At 32.0% G+C, this 20,390-nt stretch overlaps 1 protein-coding gene across 2 annotated transcripts in view; it reads right to left on the bottom strand.

Annotated features, from left to right (window-relative positions):
- Positions 1-20,390, bottom strand: part of Mtx2 (metaxin 2) — a 56,524-nt gene that overhangs the window by 4,638 nt on the left and 31,496 nt on the right. The window contains exons 4-10 of one of the 2 annotated variants that reach the window (XR_007351001.1): positions 12,575-12,647; positions 7,170-7,246; positions 5,903-5,995; positions 5,352-5,390; positions 4,839-4,964; positions 3,748-3,824; positions 22-247 (exon numbers count right to left, since the gene is read on the bottom strand). Coding sequence is in view for 1 of the 2 variants with exons in the window: in XM_015479348.2 (XP_015334834.1) it covers positions 3,748-3,824; positions 4,839-4,964; positions 5,352-5,390; positions 5,903-5,995; positions 7,170-7,246; positions 12,575-12,647 (485 nt within the window). In the remaining variant the exon portion in view is untranslated. The remainder of the gene's footprint in view (positions 1-21; positions 248-3,747; positions 3,825-4,838; positions 4,965-5,351; positions 5,391-5,902; positions 5,996-7,169; positions 7,247-12,574; positions 12,648-20,390) is intronic. The other variant, XM_015479348.2, reaches the window with a different exon arrangement.

The following is a 20,390-nucleotide window of genomic DNA, read 5'->3' as shown; positions in this document are numbered from 1 at the left end:
TAAGCAAAGAGAGCATCCTACCTAAGGAGTGTGGGATAATTTATTTTTTGATAGTAGTCATTCACATCCTTTCAAAGCCTTCCCTCTTTTGATACATTCATGAGGTATTAATTAAAGATGTGCAGTCTATGGTCATGCTGAAGAGGCCAATCAATAGCAGAGCTTTTTAAAAATCACGAGTGTGCTTGGACTCAACAGCATCAGAATCTTTTCATCACAGATCAAGACTCAATAACAAAACAGATCCCTGCAAAGAACCAAGGATGGACAGTGAATAAATGTACAGCTGAGGCATGTTGTGAGAAGCAATATAAATACCAACTCTTCAACATCCCTAAACATATTTCTTAAAATTTATATCTATCTTACTAGTAGGGAATTTTTCCCCCAATAATGCCAAATACTCTTTGCTTCTTATACCAAAGGTTTAAAAAACATGAATGCATTCACTGATGCTACTTCCAGTGGTATAACTGGGCCTTCTTTATAAATAAATGAGTTCAAATAGGAATGTTATGCTCAATTTGGAGTGTTATCTCCCATTTTAGTTTCTATGATACACTAAATCAAGAGAAAATAAATTTTCCAACCTTATACTCACCAGTGGATTTGTTTGTTTTATAATCTGAATAGCAATAGCAATTTTCCTCCTAAGAGCGCTAAGATATTTCAAACATATCATCACATTTATCTATACAGGCTTTTTATTAGAAAGATAGTCTAAGATAACAAAAAAAAATTTAAGTTCGGAGAAATTTGTTGCCTTCTTTTCTTACATTGTATCAGTTTTTCCACATTTCTTTTGGTTATCTACTGTCCTTTCATTTGAATATCAAAATAAAAACAGTACTATAAATGTGACCAATTTCCTGACCTTTTCCATTTTCAATTTTTTGCAGCATTCATATTTTTGTTTGCTTATTTGTTCATATTTCCTACTCTTGCTTTCTCTGATACCCTTTTTAGTATCATCTAGTCAAAAATATTTATTTTGTCTGAGTGTTTATTTTCCTAATATACTATTAACTTCTCATCTCCTTACACTACTAGAAATAAGCTACATATCCTTTCTATATCTTTAAAATTATCACTTAAGTTTGTAAATCATGCCCATTGCTTCAATGTCCTCTTTTCCCAATTATTATTCTTGCTGTAAAATCTCCCTTAATAATCTAATTTTTCTTTCTCTCATTAAGTAAAGCCATTTGGTTTATTTCATGAGTCTTCTCTCAACATCCCCAGTAGGTAATCCAGGAAGAAACTTTATTTTAATTTTAGGGGGTAAAGGAAGAATAAATAAAGAAATTAAAAGAACCTGTCTAAACTCAACATATGTTAGAGTATGTTAGAGCTAAGAATAAGAACTCAGGGCCTCTGAATTGGAGTGTAATTTATATATATATATATAAATTATATATATAAATATATAAAATATATAAAATATATATATATATTTTATATATATATATATTTTTTATATATCAACTAAGGTGGAGTACTCCATGACAAAGGAATGACTCCTGCTACAGATAAAGGGAAAGAGAAAAATTTTGCCACAGCAAATACAAGTTACAGTTTTCTCTTTTTAATAAATAAATTAATTTATTTTAATTAGGTATATTTGACAGCAGAATGCATTTTGATTCATTGTACACAACTGTAGCACAACTTTTCATTTCTCTGGTTGTACACGCACCATGTATGTATGTATGTAGCATGTATGTACGTAGCATCACACTATATGTGTAGTCATACATGTACCTAGGGTGATGATGTCCATCTCATTCTACCATCTTTCCTGCCCCCATGCCTCCTCCCCTTTGCCCCATCAAAGTTCCTCCATTTTTCTCATGCCTCTCCCCCCATTGTGGATCAGCATCCACCTATCAGAGAGAACATTCGGCCTTTGATATTTTGGAATTGGCTTACTTTGCTTAGCATGATATTCTCCAATTTTAACATTGGTTAAATGATTGGGTAAAACTAAAATGTAAAATTTAAATTTATTCTATTCTTCAGTCATTATTATTGGTTAGGGAAAAATGTTTATCTGTTCAAATATCTTATAAGGTAAAATTTCAAACACCTACATCTTCAAACCCAGTGCCTAAACACATGCCAGGCAAGTGCACTACTGTGAGCCACAGCCCCAGTCCCTTGAATACCTACATCTTAACATCTATTAAACAGTTCCTAAATGCAAGGCTTTGGTTTATGTAACTGTTTTAAATTTGAATTTCTTAATATAAGTTTAAATATAATTACACTTTTATGAAGAAAAACAATATTTTGATAGTTCCTCTGAATCACATGCCAAATGATCTCTGGTAACAAACATTTTGACAGTGAATTTAACTGAGAAGAAAAAGAAGTTAAATATATTTTCCAGGCCTCCTCTAAAGATAGCATGCATAACAAAACTAACTCATTACTAAAACAGAATAATGCACTTCAACAATAAAACATATCCCTTCTGAGATTTTGAATACTTAAGATTTCTTTTTATCAGAAAGAAAAGGTACTATATAATATAAACATTTAAATACATATCTTTATTTTATGGACTAATAATGGAAATAGGAATATAGTTGAAGCTGTGCCTACCACAACTTCATGGTTTGAACTATGTAACCTTTCTGCATCAGAAATCAAGAAGGCCCAGGTTTTATCTAAATATGTTATATATAAAATAAAAATCACTTATATTATAAAATAATATAATTTAAATATTCACAAGCTGTCATTATAGTCATTTTTACAACAAATATAAATATCTTAACCAAAAGATATTTGACATGGCTATAAATGAATGCCTATGAAGATATAAAGTAGCAAAAAAATGCCCTTAAAAAAATTAGGAATTGAAGGGGCTGAGGCTAGCGCTCTAGTGGTAGAGTGCTTGCCTAGTGTGAGGCACTGAGTTCAAACCTCAGTACCACATAAAAAAATAAATAAGGTATTGTGTCCATCTACATCTAAAAATATTTTTTAAAATTATCAATCTAAAAAGCAAGCCAATTAAAGGTCAGACTTTCTAAGCAAATCACTGGGATTAAAATGCTTGGTTAAGCCCATCTTACACTGAATCACTGAAGAGCCACCTTTGATATATTAAAACAATAATTTTTTTAATAAAGGAAAAGTCATTCTTTGCCTACATTAGTGATTTTTTTCAAAATTACAAAAAAGTCAATAAACATGAATTACTCAATTTATGTGCATATATACATTTGATCTATATCCTTCAATATTAATATTTTATACTTTAAAATATTTTCATAGATTGTAAAAGTAATTAATAGTGGTGCTTGTCTATCCAATAATATTCTTTATTGTTTAGTTTTGCAGACTCTTCTAGTCTCTGGGAACCCACATAGATAATGCTTGTGTGAAGAGCATCTTCATGTATTTTTTGTAGTAACAGAATTTTAAGATTTTAGAGTTCTACACACAGCACTTGAACTCCCTCTATTAGAACCTTTATCATATCATACAATAATGACTGATTTACATGAGTACCCTTAAGAAAACTACCTAATGACTAGGACCACCTTTAGAAATCTTAATTCCCCAGAGCCTAGCAACTTACCAGAGTATTTTTATAATGAGTATAAAAAGTGAATTTTAAAAATAAGTCTTTTTACTAATATTTCTTGAAAAACAATTCCTTAGGATACAAGAAATCTACAACCTAATAATATAAAAAAGAACCAATAGTAATAATAACAATAATGATAAATGTCTTACTGTTTATTGAAGAAATATGGTTGTGTTCCTAGTCTTTGAGAAAGAGCCTGACAGCACTGGTCCACATCCTCTAAGACCTAACATACACAATGGAGCCCAAAGAAAAACATTTAAATTAACAAAACAGTTTGTATCACAGCTTATAATGAAAATATGCATTTAGTTTACTTTTTATACTTAAATAAGACAATAGACCACATACATATTAGTAATGTTTTCTATATAAGAAATAGGAAAAAAATTTGAGACTGAATTTTCTTTAAATACAAGTGCATTAAAGTTACTCAAAAGGATTACTATCAAGAAAGCTTTTTTCCCCCTCAAAACTGTGCTCCCTAAAAAAAGTTTTCCTGAATCCATATATTCAAATTATTTTTGCAAACATTAAAAAGTATGCCCCATAAAGATGATATTGCAGACCTACCATGAGTAAAACATTTAAGTTGTTTTCCCACTAGTGGAGATGGATTTTATTTACTCCATCCCTATTCATTTGCTTAATCCCCTTTGTGAGATGGTTAGCTAGGACTGGGGGTAAACTTGACAAAAAGAAACATTAATTAGCTTAAAATGATGCTCAAAATCACCATCTTGACAAGATATTATATTTTTTAATTTTGCTACTTTAGTAAATTTAAGACCCCCCCAAAATCAGATATATTAAGTACTATATTTAAGAAGGTTTTTTTAAAAAAAAGCCCTATTGCTGCAGATCTATGTTTATTGACAGAAAGATGCCCACAATGTATTGTTCAACAGGAAAAAAAAATCATATTACAGAGTGGCAGGCAAAATATGATCCCACTGAAGGACAATATGACTAAAAGACATCAAGAAGAATGTTCTCCAAATAATTGTGTGTGACTATTTGTGGTGGTAGGATTTCAGATAATTTTTACTTCTCTTTTGCACTGTTCTGCATTACATAAATTTTTTGACAATAAACAAGTGTGATTTATAGAAAATAAACTACTTTATGAGACAACTGTAGCAAATGTTTGCTAATATTATATTATTTTGCGATTCTCTTAAAGGATTACCATTTTCAAAGCAAGAGTTAAGCATTTTTTTCACCTTTAACTTGAACTGACCTGATCCAGAGTCTTGTTACCCCATCCAATTGCTTTCATCTTACGTTTGACTTCCCATTGTTTCTGATAGGCCAAAATATGATTCAGAGGCCAAGGGTAAGGAGATCCATACCTAGCATGAGTGATCTAAAGCAAAAAGATTTTGTAAGAAAGCATGATCCTTCCTAAAAACAATGCCTGTTTTTATAAACAGAATTCTTAATAAATATATTTGAGAATATAAATAAAGCAATTTGAAAAAAACACCAAATAGCTTGCAACTCAAAAAATTAAAATTTTAAACCATTCCCTTTAAAAATATATAAACTTTTATGTACTTTACAACCAGTTATATCAAACAATGACACACAGCTTCCCTAAAATGTATGTGCAAGCAAAATTAAAGTAAGTGAAAAACTATATCACTAATGGTATAAACCACAATGTTTCATTTATGAGCAGGGACTTACGATTCTGAGCAAAAGTGTTTTCTCATTAAATTTTAATTAAGATAAATGCTGCAGAACCACTCACCTCCCCTACTGTAGCTTCATCACACCACTGAAGATACAACTAGGAACAAAAGAACAGTCACTAAAACTTCAGAATATCAAAGAGAAAAAAGATAAAGAAAGTTATTTCTTACTATAGTAAATTTTTATAAGCCAACTTTGTAAGTCACTTATTATGAGGGTTTTTTTTTTTCCTTAGCTAATGCTGCTGTACAGAATTATTAAATTTAATGGTGGTACTTTATAAAAATATTTCTTATTCACATAATACATATCTAAATACGATTAAAGTATTTTATAGATAATTACTTAAATAAATTTTAAAAGGCCAAAATAAAACAATGAGTAAGCAAGAATCACCACTTCTTACATTTAGGAAAAACTAAAACTGAAAATATAAAGTAACTTATTCAAAAACAATGATCAAATAATTTAAGTACCCATCTTACCCCCAGAATCACTTGATTGTTTTCCCATTTCCTAACAACTTTAAAAGTAATACATAAAAGGTTTATATTTTATGAGAGAATAAAGATTATAAAATATTTTATTTCAAGTCCTATTATCTTATACCTCTGCAGTCAACAGCATATTGTTGACTAATTCCATGTAAGCCTTCATTTCTGCTTTTTGGACTTCATCCAACCCATCACTAAGAGAATGGCCCTAAAGGGAGTTTAAAAAAATTTGAAAGAGCATCATATTAAATATGCAAAAACTTACAGTTATCATACTAACAAGTAATATAACATGCAAGTGTCCAACAGATTAATTTTAAGGGGCCTCCTAAAATAATTTTATATAAAAACATATCTTAAACTATCGAAGTTGTATTTGTCATTATACAAATGTATCTTTCAATGAACAAAATTATATTATCAATTGTCACGAAAAAGGAAAACAGAATAGTTAGTAAATATTTTTTTAAGAGATTAACCATAATTTTTTTAAAATGCTAGATGATTGACATGTTGTTTATAAAGTGACCAAGGACGAAAAATATGTTAGAAAAGATATGGGGAAAAAGACACTAATTTCAAAATTCTAATAAAGTACAGTAATGAATATATACTAAAATGATATAACCCTTAGTTCTATCTGGCAATGTCACAAAAATTTTAAAAAGCATACCCCAATTCCATCCAATACCGCTCGCAGGATTTATTCTAATAAGACAATTGTAAAAAAAATTGTATGTACAAGAACACCTATTCTGGCATTCGTAATAGCAAAAAAACTTCATTATAACCTAAATGCCAATCAATAAATACTTGGGTAAATAAAATTATAATACATTCAATTCAATAGAATACCATACAACAATTTAAAAGGATGATGTATATCTATATATCCACAGTCATTAACATGGAAGAATTTAAGAGATATGTTGGTGATTTGAAAAGCTAGGTTGCAAACTATCATGATGCCCAAAATATTAATGGGTATCGTTTTTAGATAACTATTAAAATCTAAACTAAATAAATGAAAAGTACAATCATTAAAATGAATAAACTAATACCTTCAACTTATAAATACATCCTGCATCTACCTTCTCAAAGGTCAATGAGATACTTTATAATAACCTAAGTTTTCATTTATGACTAAAATTTTCACTAGCATATTAGAAAATTATATACCATTTTATTAAGATCAAATTACCTCTTTTGTCACTGATTTATACTATGAAAAAAATATCAATTTATACTTTAGAAATATTTTCTTGTAGTTTACTCATTTTATAAAACTAGGTTAAAATTAATGTAAATGTTAAGACATGCTGAAGAATGATGGATGATTTATTTAAAGTGTGATCAAATATATTTAGTGTCTTATTTATTACCTTGGCTTTAACAAATTGGACTATTGGACCAAGTTCTGAGACTACTTGATTTCCCACATGAATAAAAGGTACTTTACCTGTCAAGGGAAAAAAATGTGTAAAATACTTTCAATAAATTAAAGTTTGTGCTAATAAAAGAAACAATAAAAAATTCAGGCATGTTTTATGAACACGAAGATTTTATAGTTATACAAATATAACTTTTAAATATTATAATCAGATATGTTTAAACTCCACAACTGTTTATACACTCATTACTAATCAATCTCAAAAAAACAAAAGAAAAAAGAATAAGTAGATTCATTTCTAGAGTTCTCACCTGGATATAATAACAGATCACAAAATTCTCTTTTCAGTAATCCTAACAAATCACTATATAGCAGCCAGGACATAATTCATGAACACTTACAAAGTTCAAAGATATTTAACTTGGCTTTCTCTTTGGAGTACTGCACAATGAATCAATCTATATTGTGAACTACATATAAGAAGTCTTTTTACATTTTCAAAATTTAAATCTCTGGTATAAATTAAGGTCAATTTTGAGTACATAATGATGCATTACTAAATGTCTCTGACTTAAAATATCACGAATTAAAAGAATTAACAATCTTTGAAGGTATGCTAGTTTGTGAGCATACAAAGCATGTTCCTAATACTCAAGGGCAAAAGGAATGGTATGCCTCTAAAAACTGCCTACTTTTTTAAAAAAAGGCCACATTTAAAATGTAACCGTTCATTTTAATAAATTCTAATATTTGATGATATTGTCAGAAATGAGAAGAACAAATAGTAAGGACTACTCCAAACACTAAAGGATGAAACCTGCTGTCAGATCTAGTTCAAATAGAGTTCACACTAACAGCAGGCTTCTTCCTGATCCCTTTCAATGGATTCACTTCTTGGCTCAGTCAGCCTGGGGGTAATGGATGAGGTGCACAGCACCAACAAAAGCTTCATCTGTATCCACAGGATAACATGCATTACAAAGGAAAGGCAGGCCTTTTGGAATACAACTCAATAGATGTATTTAGAAGACATTTCCCTGTTAACAATTGTGCATTCCTTTCTTCCAGAGAACATTTCCCTGTTACCAAGTGTACATTCCTTCCTTCTACTGCTTTATAAATCTTATAAAAAAGTATTTCTTAGCAGGGCAAGTATTAGCCCATCGTTTTTTAACTTGACTAAAATCTTTGTAACTACTGTACTATTACAAAGAGTACAGGTCATCTGAGATTAAAAAACAAAACAAAACAACAACAACTAAAAACTAGTGCCTAGACTAAAGGGTATTTGGGGGTACGTCATTTTTAGAGGAAAGTATATTTCTCCTTAATAAGTAGTTTCAAATTCTTGGAAAAAGTATATTTCTTTTCTTAAAAATATACTGAGCACTATAGATTCTGAAGGAGGGAAGAAGTCTGGATGCTCAAGTGAGTACTCATGTATCTAATCATAAAGAGATATATAAAAATCAAGGTGTAAGGAACATCTGCCATAGACAATGCTGGGACTCACTGAAGTTGCTGGCCATGAGGAAGAGCAGCCATTGAACTGTTTCGTCATGTCTGCTTGCTATTGATAAAGACCTGTAAGGGGCACTAGCCATAGGCATGCTTAAACAATGACTGGTTACAATTAATAGGGAGCAAATGTCCATGGACATGCGTGAAGAACATTCCCAGTTGCAATTACATCATTTTTTAACTTGACTAAAATTTTGGTAAGATTTTAGTCATAACCAATGGACACTGACTATTACTGGATGTAACCAATCACCAAGGTACACCACCAACTTCGAACTGTATTTAAAATGCTTGTCCTGACACACTGAAGAGTTTTGCTCCAAGAACATTGGTGAGACTGGCTGCCTTGCTGTGCATCCCCGAACTGACCCATTCCCTGACGACCAGCTATCAGCTGGAGAGAACCACCAGACAAGGACAATGTCTGCTCTTTAGCTAGGAGAAGTCACGTGGCATCAGAGGTATTTTGGGGCTTATGATTGCCCTAGGATTGTGCAATTTGCTTATAGTGTTTAATTAGTGTGCATGGAATGCCAGTTGAGGTGCTCCAGCACATCCAACATTTGTTGTATTAATTGTTTATATATGGTGATTGGTGTGATCGAATATACGCTTGCATTGAAAGACAATTTGCCTCCAAGTAATTATTAATAGCGCCACTCGCCACACAAGGCAACAGATTACAAGTGAACAATGTTTTCTGTCACTACCTTGACTTAAAATAGAGCCAATGTTAAATGGTTATTATTGCAGGTTATCAGGCAAAAGCACAGTGACAGTTATTCTCTGGCAGCAAAGGTCATAAAAGAAAACTGAGGGCTGTTTTTCATTTTAGGCAGAACAGTCACTTTTAGAACTTTATTTCTCTTTTTAATATTTATTTTTTAGTTGTAGTTGGACACAATACCTTTATTTTTATTTATTTATTTTTATGTGGTGCTGAGGATCGAACGCAGGGTCTTGCACGTGCGAGGCAAGCACTCTACCGCTGAGCCACATCCTCAGCCCTAGAACTTTATTTCTATGAAAAAGCAAGAACACATTGCCAAACAAGTTTGTAGACTCAGAGAATGTCAGAAACAGAAAGAACCTTGGATGTCATCTAATTTGACCATCTCATATCACAGAGGAAGTTTACTGAAGAGAAGTCAAATTTCCCAAGGAATTGTTTCGTATTTGACAAAGTCATAGATAAAGATTTAACTCTTGGGGCTGGGGATGTGGCTCAAGCGGTAGTGTGCTTGCCTGGCATGCATGGGGCCAAGGTTTGATCCTCAGCACCACATACAAACAAAGATGTTGTGTCCACTGAAAACTAAAGAATAAATTAAAAATTAAAAAAAAAAAGATTTAACTCTTTACGACAAATAGTCTTCTATTTTTTGCTCTCTGCTTTAAAAATCTATTACAACTCAATAAGAAAACAAATAATCATATTTTTTAAATGGGAAAAAAATCTGAACAGTACTTTACCAAAGAAGATATATGAATGTCAAACATACGAAAAGATACTCAATATCATCAGTCACTAGGGAAAGACAAATTAAAACCACAACGGGAAATTACTACACACCTCTCAGAATAGCTAAATTTTTTTCCTTATTTTTTAATTAGTGCATTATAGTTGTACATGATGGTGGGATTTGTTTTACATATTTGTACATGCATATAATATAACAGTATAATTTGGCCAGTATCATTCTTCAGTATTTCCCCTCTCTCTTCCCTTCTCCTTCCCCCTAGTCCATTTCCTCTACTCTACTGATCTCCCTTTGATTTTCATGTGATCACCCCTACCTTTCTTTTCCTTTTTCCTCTCTAGTTTCCACATATGAGAAAAAAATACAACCCTTGACATTCTGAGTTTGGCTTACTTATTTAAGTTCTTTCTGTTTTCCTGCAAATGACATAATTTCATTTTTCCATTATAGCTGAATAAAACTCCATTTTCTTGATCCAGTCATCCACTGATGGACACCTAGTATGGTTCCATAGTTCAGCTATTATAAATTTTAATATTGTATATGGTGCAATGTATTGATTGAAGTTCTTTTTTTCTCCTCTTTGCCTATGGATAACCAATTGGCCCAACTCCATTTGTTGAAAAGACTATCCTTTCTCCAAGGACTTCCTAGGCAACTATCAAAGGTCAAACAAGCAAATAAAATTTTTAAACATTGCCCCTTATCACCTCAACTCATGTGATGAAGGGGAATACTACTAAGAGATATGACTAAATGTAAATATCTTAGTCATTTTCAAATACTTACAGGAGACTCCACCTATGAATGAGAAATGTACTGTATCTTTCCCTGTTGTCTTTCATGGAGTATGAAAAGAAGACAATTAACTAACTAAATGATACTAAACATAGTAACTTAAACATAGTAACTTATACATAGTAGATGAACCATGACTTATTATTTACCAAAGTTTTCAATTTTGGTATTATATTACTGATCTTTTCTTGTGTGTGTACATATATACAGATATATGTATACACTCTCAGTATGACTACAGAAAAAAAAAAGATGGAAAGAACACATATATTTCAACAGAATTCAGAAAAGTTTATAAAAAAACTTTATCTATAAAATCAGCTTAAAAATGAGTCAATGAATGAATTCCATGAATCTAAAATATATTGACATTCAGAAGTCTAAAAAATTATTTTGGAAATATTTTCTAAATGTATATTCATAAGTCTAATAAATGCATATGTATACATTCAGAATCTTCAGTGTGTATGGGATTGGTATCTTTATATCTTTTGACAATTACCACTACCCATAAAAACTTAAGGTGAAAAAAAAAAAAGCTTAACAAGTCATTCCTAAGTTATCATCATATCACAATGAAAAGAACTAATATTTTCTCCCTAAAAAAGCAATATAGTTATATTCAACAATTTATCCATGAAGGAGTGATCCCATGTGCTATTACTGCTCCAGTAAAACCACAATTAAAATAACTCATGTCAATTACATTTAACATTTATTTAATAGCTTTGTGATATATTTTTGTATTGAAAATAATTTAAATCATATTTAAACACTACGTTAGTCAACTAGAATACAAAACACAGAAACAAAATACTGATCATAAAACATAGCAATAGGTGACATTTTAATAAATAATATCTTAAAATCTGTTAAAATAAAACATAGCCTTCCTTCCCTTCCCTTCCTCCCTCAATCCCTCCTGCCCCCTTCTCCCTTTCTTCTCCTCCCTCCCTCCCTCCTCCTTCCTCTCTCCCTCTCCCTCCCTCCTTCCTTCCCTCCCTCCCCTCTTCCTGGCTACCATGTGAACGGTTCTGCTCTACAACATTCTTCCCACCACCATGTAAGTTTACAAAATAAATCTTAGGGTATCTCCTGCAAAAAAATAATAAATAAATAAATAAATAATAAAGAGTTAGAAACTAAAAAATGTCGACAATGATTTTAACTAAGATCTAGTGACAATTATTCCATGATATTCCTTCTTCTCCCTAATATTATGCGACAAGATAATTTAGACAAGTGTGTTCAATAATAAAGAGATTCATTAATATTAGAATTTGTTTAATATTAGAATTTGTCCTGTGTAAGTAAAACTAGGAAAATCTGAGATTATGTATTTCCTTAATATTTACTCATTTAAAATAATTTTCATAACATATCAGTAACCATCTCTGATCAGAGTTGAAATCTGTAGACAGACTGATTCCAAGATTGTTAAGATTGCAATTATTACTTTGCAAAACAATGTGAAAATTCTTCAAAAGTAAACAACAAGAACAACAACAAAAAAAATCAAGCATTTTTAACATCGACACAAATTATAATTTTATCAATCCAGAATGTAAACAGAGAAGGAAAAAAAAATCATACTTACCAGATGGAGACATATATTCTGCATTTGCCCTATAAACCACTTTGACAGGCAGATTACACATCTGCAAAAAGGCCTATAAATAAGAAGAAATACAGTTAAGTCTAGTGAAAGTATACTTATATTTGAACAAAACTTTTTATTTATTTCATAAACTTAATAGTCCATACAGCAACACTCTACTGGAAAAGAATAAACCGTTTTAAAGTTAAGGATTTGTGGGCTGGGGATATGGCTCAAGCGGTAGCGTGCTCGCCTGGTGTGCGGCCAGGGTTCGATCCTCAGCACCACATACAAACAAAGATGTGTGTCCGCCAAAAACTAAAAAATAAATATTAAAAAAAAATTCTCTTTCTCTCTCTCTCTTTTAAAAAAAAAAAAAGTTAAGGATTTGTTTTCCAAACAAAAATATCATTTCACTAATAAAAAGTCAATATGACTTAGACATTAATAAATACATGAAACTGCTAGATGTGGTGGGGCACACCTGTTATCCTAGGAGGCTTCGGCCAGCCTCAGCAACTAAGTGGAACTCTGTCTCAAAACAACAAAGGTAAAAAGGACTGAGAATGTGGCTCAGTGGTAAAGCACCCATGGGTTCAATCACTGGTATAATAAATAGATAAAGTCTAACTAACTTAAAATATATATACTTAAGGAAGCACATAAATATCCCTACTTGTTTACTATATTAGTTTAGGTAAGTAAACAATCTTAAACTTTGCTTTAATTTTCTTTAATAGATTATTGAAGTCCAAATTTTATAAGATACTGATTGCTTAATTCCACTACTCTCTGCAGGACCATTATCTCTCTCATCTGCTACTTCAACATTCTTTCCAGTAGTATTCAAAATCCTAACTAGGTAGTTCTGTGGTCACTAATTCACTTTTTAAAGGTTTAAACTGTTTATTTTCACTTGGTTTATAGGAACAAAAATTTTACAAGCAATTTAAATGTCTTTATAAAAGTACACGTAAATCATTACAGTAATTCTAAACCACAGAGTATTGCACAATTTTAAAACTCATGCTTTTGAGAATATTTTATGATAAAGAATAAATGTACACATTATAATGTAATGTAAAAAATACAAAATCACATTACTACAGAATACTGATTCATTTTTACCTGTTAAGACACCAGTGCACTTTACCAAATCCACTATTTTTTATAATAATCAAAGTTTACTCCCCTTGTTTTCTCTCCTGTGACTTTTTGGCTTCTTTATCTCCACACATAAAACTTATCTATGTTCTCTATGAAACAGTTTAATTATTCAACTGGAACATCATACATTATGATGGTTCTATTACCACATACAAGTTAGAAAACAAACCTTTCATCTTCTTTTAAACTGAGGAAACTATTATAAATAGCAGTCAAATGTAATTTAAGATAAATTAGGGCTGTGGATGTGGCTCAAGTGGTAATGCGCTCACCTAGCATGTGTGGGGCGCTGGGTTTGATCCTCAGCACCACATAAAAATAAAGATATTGTGTCCACCGAAAACTGAAAATAAATATTTAAAAAAGATAAATTAATAAATTAACAAGGCTATTACTTATCACATATTAAGATTATGAACAGAACACCTTACTATCACCCAATAGAGATTTCTCATAAGAGTTAATAAAATTCGTTAGTTCTGGATCAAAAATCAGTCTTTTTTTGGGGGGATTGGGGGTACTGGGGATTGAACTCAGGGGCACTAGACCATTGAGCCACATCCCCAATCCTATTTTGTATTTTATTTAGAGACAGTGCCTCATTTTTGCTGAGACTGGCTTTGAACTCACAATCCTCCTGCCTCAGCCTCCCAAGCCACTGGGATTACAGGTGCGTGTTACCATGCTGGCAAAAATCAGTCTTAAGACTCAAAAAGTAGTTAAGAGTACTGAACAGTGATTACTGCCTTGTACAAAGAGCTCCATTTACCCCAAACTATGTCAATTCCCTTCTTCAAATACATCTTCCCAAAATTCTAGTCCTCTAAAGAATGTTTCCCTATAAAAATAAATCCTATGAGTCTCAATCTATTACCCTCACTACTTAGTTTGATTGCTACATTTATCTATAACTTATATATACATGTCTGACTCCCTAATTGTGTGACATTTCTTAGAAAGCCAAGTAGTAGGTTTTAATTTTTTGTATTTGTTACCCTCCCCACAGTCTCCACTTCCCACAACTAACCTAAGAGAGTACAGTACTTGTAAATAATCATTCAACACTGTTTACTGATGGGCAAAACATGCTCCCAAAAGTTTACTGTAGTCATCTGTCCATCAACCCCTCTACCCTTCACAGATGTTCTCCCCTTTCCCTATAGTGGATGAACCTGTGAATTATATCTGTACACAGATGGTGCCTGAAATTAAAAACCTGTATTCCCAGTCTACTTTATAATGAAATGTGGTCAATGTCTCAATTTTGGTCATTGGGACTAAAAGTTCTGCATAACCATTAGGAAGTTTCTTTAAAAGAAGGGGATATGTTTTCATTTCCCCCCCTGCTGACTGAAATGTGAAAAGAATGATTATAGGTACAGCAGTGAAACTGAACCATGAAATAGAAGCTGAGGATGAGGCAACAAGAGAAAAGGAGTCCCTAAACTTGGATTACCTGATTTTATAAAAGAAAGACATAAGCTTCTTTTTACACTGCTACTATATTTTAGGTTTCTGTCACCCATAGTGTAATCCTAATTTATTCACCTACAATTACTAATCATAGGTTTAAACACCAACTCACCTGATCAAAAGTCTGATTCTTCTACCTCTAAGTGTAAACAAGTAGTCTTCTCACTCTATTACCTCTGATCCCAAATTATAGTAATAGCTTATTGTGACCCCTATTATAGGCTAGGACAATGATTCTCAAACCTCATCAAAATCATGTGGAAGGCGTACTAAAAAGAATTAGAGTAAATGTGAACAATTCATTTTAAAAGCTGGATCAGCAGGAAGAGGGAGTAGAAAAATGGATTCCCTTCTATTACTTATGTATCTATACTGATGATGAAAAGCAGAGCTCTTCACTGAGAGGGGAAAAAAATGGCAGAGATGAGCTCAATGACAGAACACTTGCCTAGCATGTGCAAAGCCTGGGTTCAATCCCCAACACTACAAGAGGAGGAGGAGACATGTTAGAGTCTGTAAAGAAGTCAGGATGGCACCTGGCATTTTGCCAGAGACATGTTAGAGTCTGTAAACAAGTCTGGATGGTGCCTGGCAAAATGCCAGAGGGAGTGGTTTGTGAAGTAACACCAGCGAGCCATTAAGTGTGGAGATTTCTTATTGGTTGACTGATGTATCTAGTTTATGCTAATTAGATAAGCTGTGTGGAATGTATAAATACTGCTCCTGTCCTGCAATAAAGGGCTCCTACTCCTGCTGTATCAATCTACACAAGTTGTTCGTCACCCACCCCCACCTCCCCACCCCGTTATTTTGCCCAGCCAGCCGGGCTGCGGCAGAGACACCCACCCCCACACCCCCACCCCACACACACACCCACCCCCCACACACATACATCACAAATAAGTTTGATGGCACAAAAACAGCATTTTTATACAAACATTAAAAATGCAAAAAAACACATCACCATGACTGTTTTCAATAATATAAAAACTTTGAAACAAAGCAAACTTTGACTTAAATAGTATTTCTCTTTTCTCTCCTAGGATGGAAGAAAAGTCTGAGAAGTTCTAAAACAGTACTTTCACCTTTCACTATTTTCTATTCTTTTATTTTATTTAATTTTTAAGTATTCTTCGCTGTTATTTGCAATCTTATCAACACACACACTCACACACACACACACACACAAAAAAAAACTCCAAATAATAGGCCTGATATACCAGCCTATAACACATTTTTTACTTTCAGTTTCAAGTAGCAACCTGCATATTTTTATTCTTATGTAAAGCCAAAGAAAAATGTCACTCTAATTATAACAAACTTAGGATAACTCACTTAACTCATTCTCTAGTTGGATAGTTTATTCCAAACCAATTCAAATGAATGGCAACATAAAATAATTTGAATGAAAACAGCACATCCTATCAGAATAATGTTTTATAACTATGCTGCTCAATATGGTAACCACTAATTATATGTTGTTATTTAGGTTAAATTTAAATTTATTAAAACTGAATAAAATTATAAAGTCAGTTTCCCAAACTAGCCACATTTCAAGAGCTCAATGGAACCTGTGACTACTGGCTACTGTATTAGCACACATACAAAACTCTTCCTTCATCACAGTGTGATGTGGTGATGACTTCTAGATGTCTATGGGACAGCATGGGTCTGTAAAAATGATAATCAACACATAAAAGAGGTCCTGGTATGAAAGCCTGACATCACCTGTAAGTAATTAAACTACATAATATTTAAAACACAATCTTCATAACGGTACAGTGTATAAAAATAAGTAATCAACTTTAAAAAAAATTTTTTTTAGTTGTAGATGGGTACAGTATCTTTATATATTTATTTATTTTTATGTGGTGCTCAGGATTGAACCCAGTATCTCACATGTGCAAGGCAGGCGCTCTACCACTGATCCACAACCCCAGCCTAGTAATCAACTTTTGATGCTGGTGACACATTTAACATCATAATATTCCTAATTTCAGAGAGAGCTAATATAGGGTTACTCATTTGTTGAATAACTGATAAAACGATCAAGCAAATTAACATGTAAAAACTAAGACCTAAAAAATTAATTAAAATTACAGTCAATAAATATAGTTATATAGTTTGTATTTTTTAAATACAAATCTAAGTTCCTATGACACGGCAGGGAATGTTTTAAACACACACACACACACACAAACACAAATACACACACATGAATGTACACAGTATCTGACTTTTAAGACCCTGAAATTTAATAAGCTTTAACACATTTAATAAATTAATTAAATTCTTTTTTTAATTTTACTTTTTTTAGATATTTTTTTAAGGTGGACCCAATGTTTTTTTGTTTTTTTTTTTTAATGTGGTGCTGAGGATTGAACCCAGTACCTCACGCATGCCAGGAGAGCACACAACCACTTGAGCCACATCCCCAACCCCTAATTAAATTCTTTTTAAAAAAATATTTATTTTTTAGTAGTAGTTGGACACAATACTTAAGTCCATTGAGTGTCAGCCAAAGAGTGGGATATTATTTGTTTTTTTATATGGTGCTGAGGATTGAACACAGAGCCTCGCACCTGCTAGGAGAGTGCTCTACCGCTGAGCCACAACCCCAGTCTATAGTTGAATTATATTAAGGAATCTCGGCAATCTTTAAAAAAAAAAAAAAAAAAACTACTGAAATAACAGTGGAGGAGTAGAAATGGTATAAGTCCAGAAAGACACAAAGAATGGGAGAAAAAACAAAGGCAGACCAGACAAGTCAACCCATTTTTGTAAGATGGAAAGCTGATTTACTGGAGCAAAGGAAACTGAAACCTAAGAGCTTACAGAGGAGAAAAATCAATACATTCACATAACAGAAACAAAGATTCCAAACTTGGAGGCACCAGGCAGCACAAAAAGCAGAGGAAAGGCATGGGACTACAAACATAAGGATGGATGAAGGTTTGTTTAAGCGACAGGTGATCAGCCCTCCCTTAATCTATGCAGGAGATAGAGGTTTATTCTTTGGAGAAATAATTAGAGATTCCTAATTCAAGGATCCAAGCAGAGAATAAGGAACTGGGTAAGGTGTCACATGGAAAAGACAAAGGTTAAGCCTAAATGTACATATTAACTGAAGAGATCCTAGTTATCACTCTCCCTTTTCAGCTCCCAAACACAGGATATCTCTCCGGAGGGGAAAAAAAAAGAAAGATACTCTAAATACTGAAATACTGACAATTTTAGTGCAGCTCAGGGTATGAGCAGACAATAAAAATGGCAGCTCAATGTTTAAATAGAATAATTCTTGTAATCCAAGACCCTAATACAATTATCAGGGGCATAGCTGGCACTCAAAGAACTGGGGATTAAAAGAAAAATTATTTTTTCCTAAGTTCTATAATGAATGTTTTAAAATTGTTATTTATAGACTAAAACAATATTACCAACTAAGAAAAATAGCAGCAACAAAAAAATTTAATTCTTATGATAAGCTAAATAATAGATGGTAGGGACACAAAATTTAGTCATTTCATTTTGGTTAACAGAAACTCAATATTGAATCATTTATCAATAAGCAACACCAACTATCTTCTTTCCTTTTCTTTTTGGAGCAGGGGAGGGAACCCAGGGCCTCAAGCATGCTAGGCAAGTGCTCTAATGAGCTAAACACCCAGCCCCTTCTTTCTTCTTCTTTATTTCAAGAACAAATGAACAATTGTCTTACAAGTTAAATACAGAACAATTCTCTTCAATTGCATATAAGAAATAAAACCAGCACAATGTGCCAATAAAAGTGTTAAAATAATTCAACATGTTTGAAATTGTCCTTAATAAAATTTTAAGAGTGGATGCTTTACTGACCAATCCTATGGAATTTAAGGTATATAAGTCACATTAACAAAGTCACTCAAATTCTAGAAAGAACACAATCCATTTTCAGCCAACCAGGTAAAACTATACTTAAACTCGGGTTTTCTTCTTTTTGGAAAAAGCTTTTATTCATTTCATAATTTAATCTGAAATATTTTATGTAAAAATTCACTAAGGACAATTGTCAAGCATGCAATGCCATTCTTAGGGTAAAAAATGAAAACGATACTGAATTTTAATTCATGTCCTGTTTCACCAGACACAAAAGAAAATCTGTGACAACTGAAGAATTATTTTCCATCTTACTGAAGAAGCATGTTTTAAAATTAAAAACCATGAACAAATCTATCTACAAAATAATTCGTTTTTATATCAAACAGCTGCAGACCCTATAATTGAAATAATGTATCTAAGGTTACAAATGAAAAGTGTTAGGTATCATTCTTGAAGTGACAGATTAAGTTCCTAATCCAGTTACAGTAATAGCCATATTTGTAGTTTAACATAAATTAAGACCTTAATTATATTTGTGACTATTTTAAACAAAATAACAAATTCCTTTGTACCTGTGAATGTAATTTATAGCAAAGCCAGGTTCATTTTCCAAACCAATCTATTTCACACTGCAGAAGTAAGTACTCTGGTATAATGACATAATGTGATTCTTGTAGAATGTTGAAAGAGTAGATTCACTAAATGCACAGAAGAGGTTTGAAGATAAATGAAGATGCTATTCATTCAAGGGTAATTTCATCTTAGAACTATATGAAAGATGTTTCACTCACACAGGGTAGTGTATGGCCTCAAATTTAAGTATATTTTCAGCTCGAATATAATGCTGCTAGATGGATTATGTTCATACTATATATCTAACAATGAAGAATTCTAGGCTTTTTATGTTTAATAACAGAATTATATTTTTTCATCTTACCACTATGTCTTTATTGTTCTGTATAACAGCAACCAATTTTAAAATTCTGCTTGCTATTTACTTTTTTTAAAAGTATACAAGTTGTATACTAACTTATAATCTTTCAGAATTACAGGAATGTGTATTTTTGCTAAGTTAAATAAATATTTATATTAGCAGACTATTACCCTGTATAACTATTTTGCATTATTTCACTAATTAGTAAAATGACAACTCAACTACCTATTTCTTACATTATGATACTTACATTATTTTGAATATAAAATACTTCACTTCCTCAAATCCTACAAGTTTAAATGTTTTACATATACCATTTGTTAATGTGTTGAGAGACTAATATTAATACTGAGATTTTTTTAACCTACTAAATTCTGATTTTGT

Source organism: Marmota marmota, unplaced genomic scaffold, assembly GCF_001458135.2.
Source record: "Marmota marmota marmota unplaced genomic scaffold, marMar, whole genome shotgun sequence".
Lineage (NCBI taxonomy): Eukaryota > Metazoa > Chordata > Mammalia > Rodentia > Sciuridae > Marmota > Marmota marmota.
Note: the sequence above shows the minus strand (reverse complement) of the source record. Positions and strands in the feature narration are given on the sequence as shown.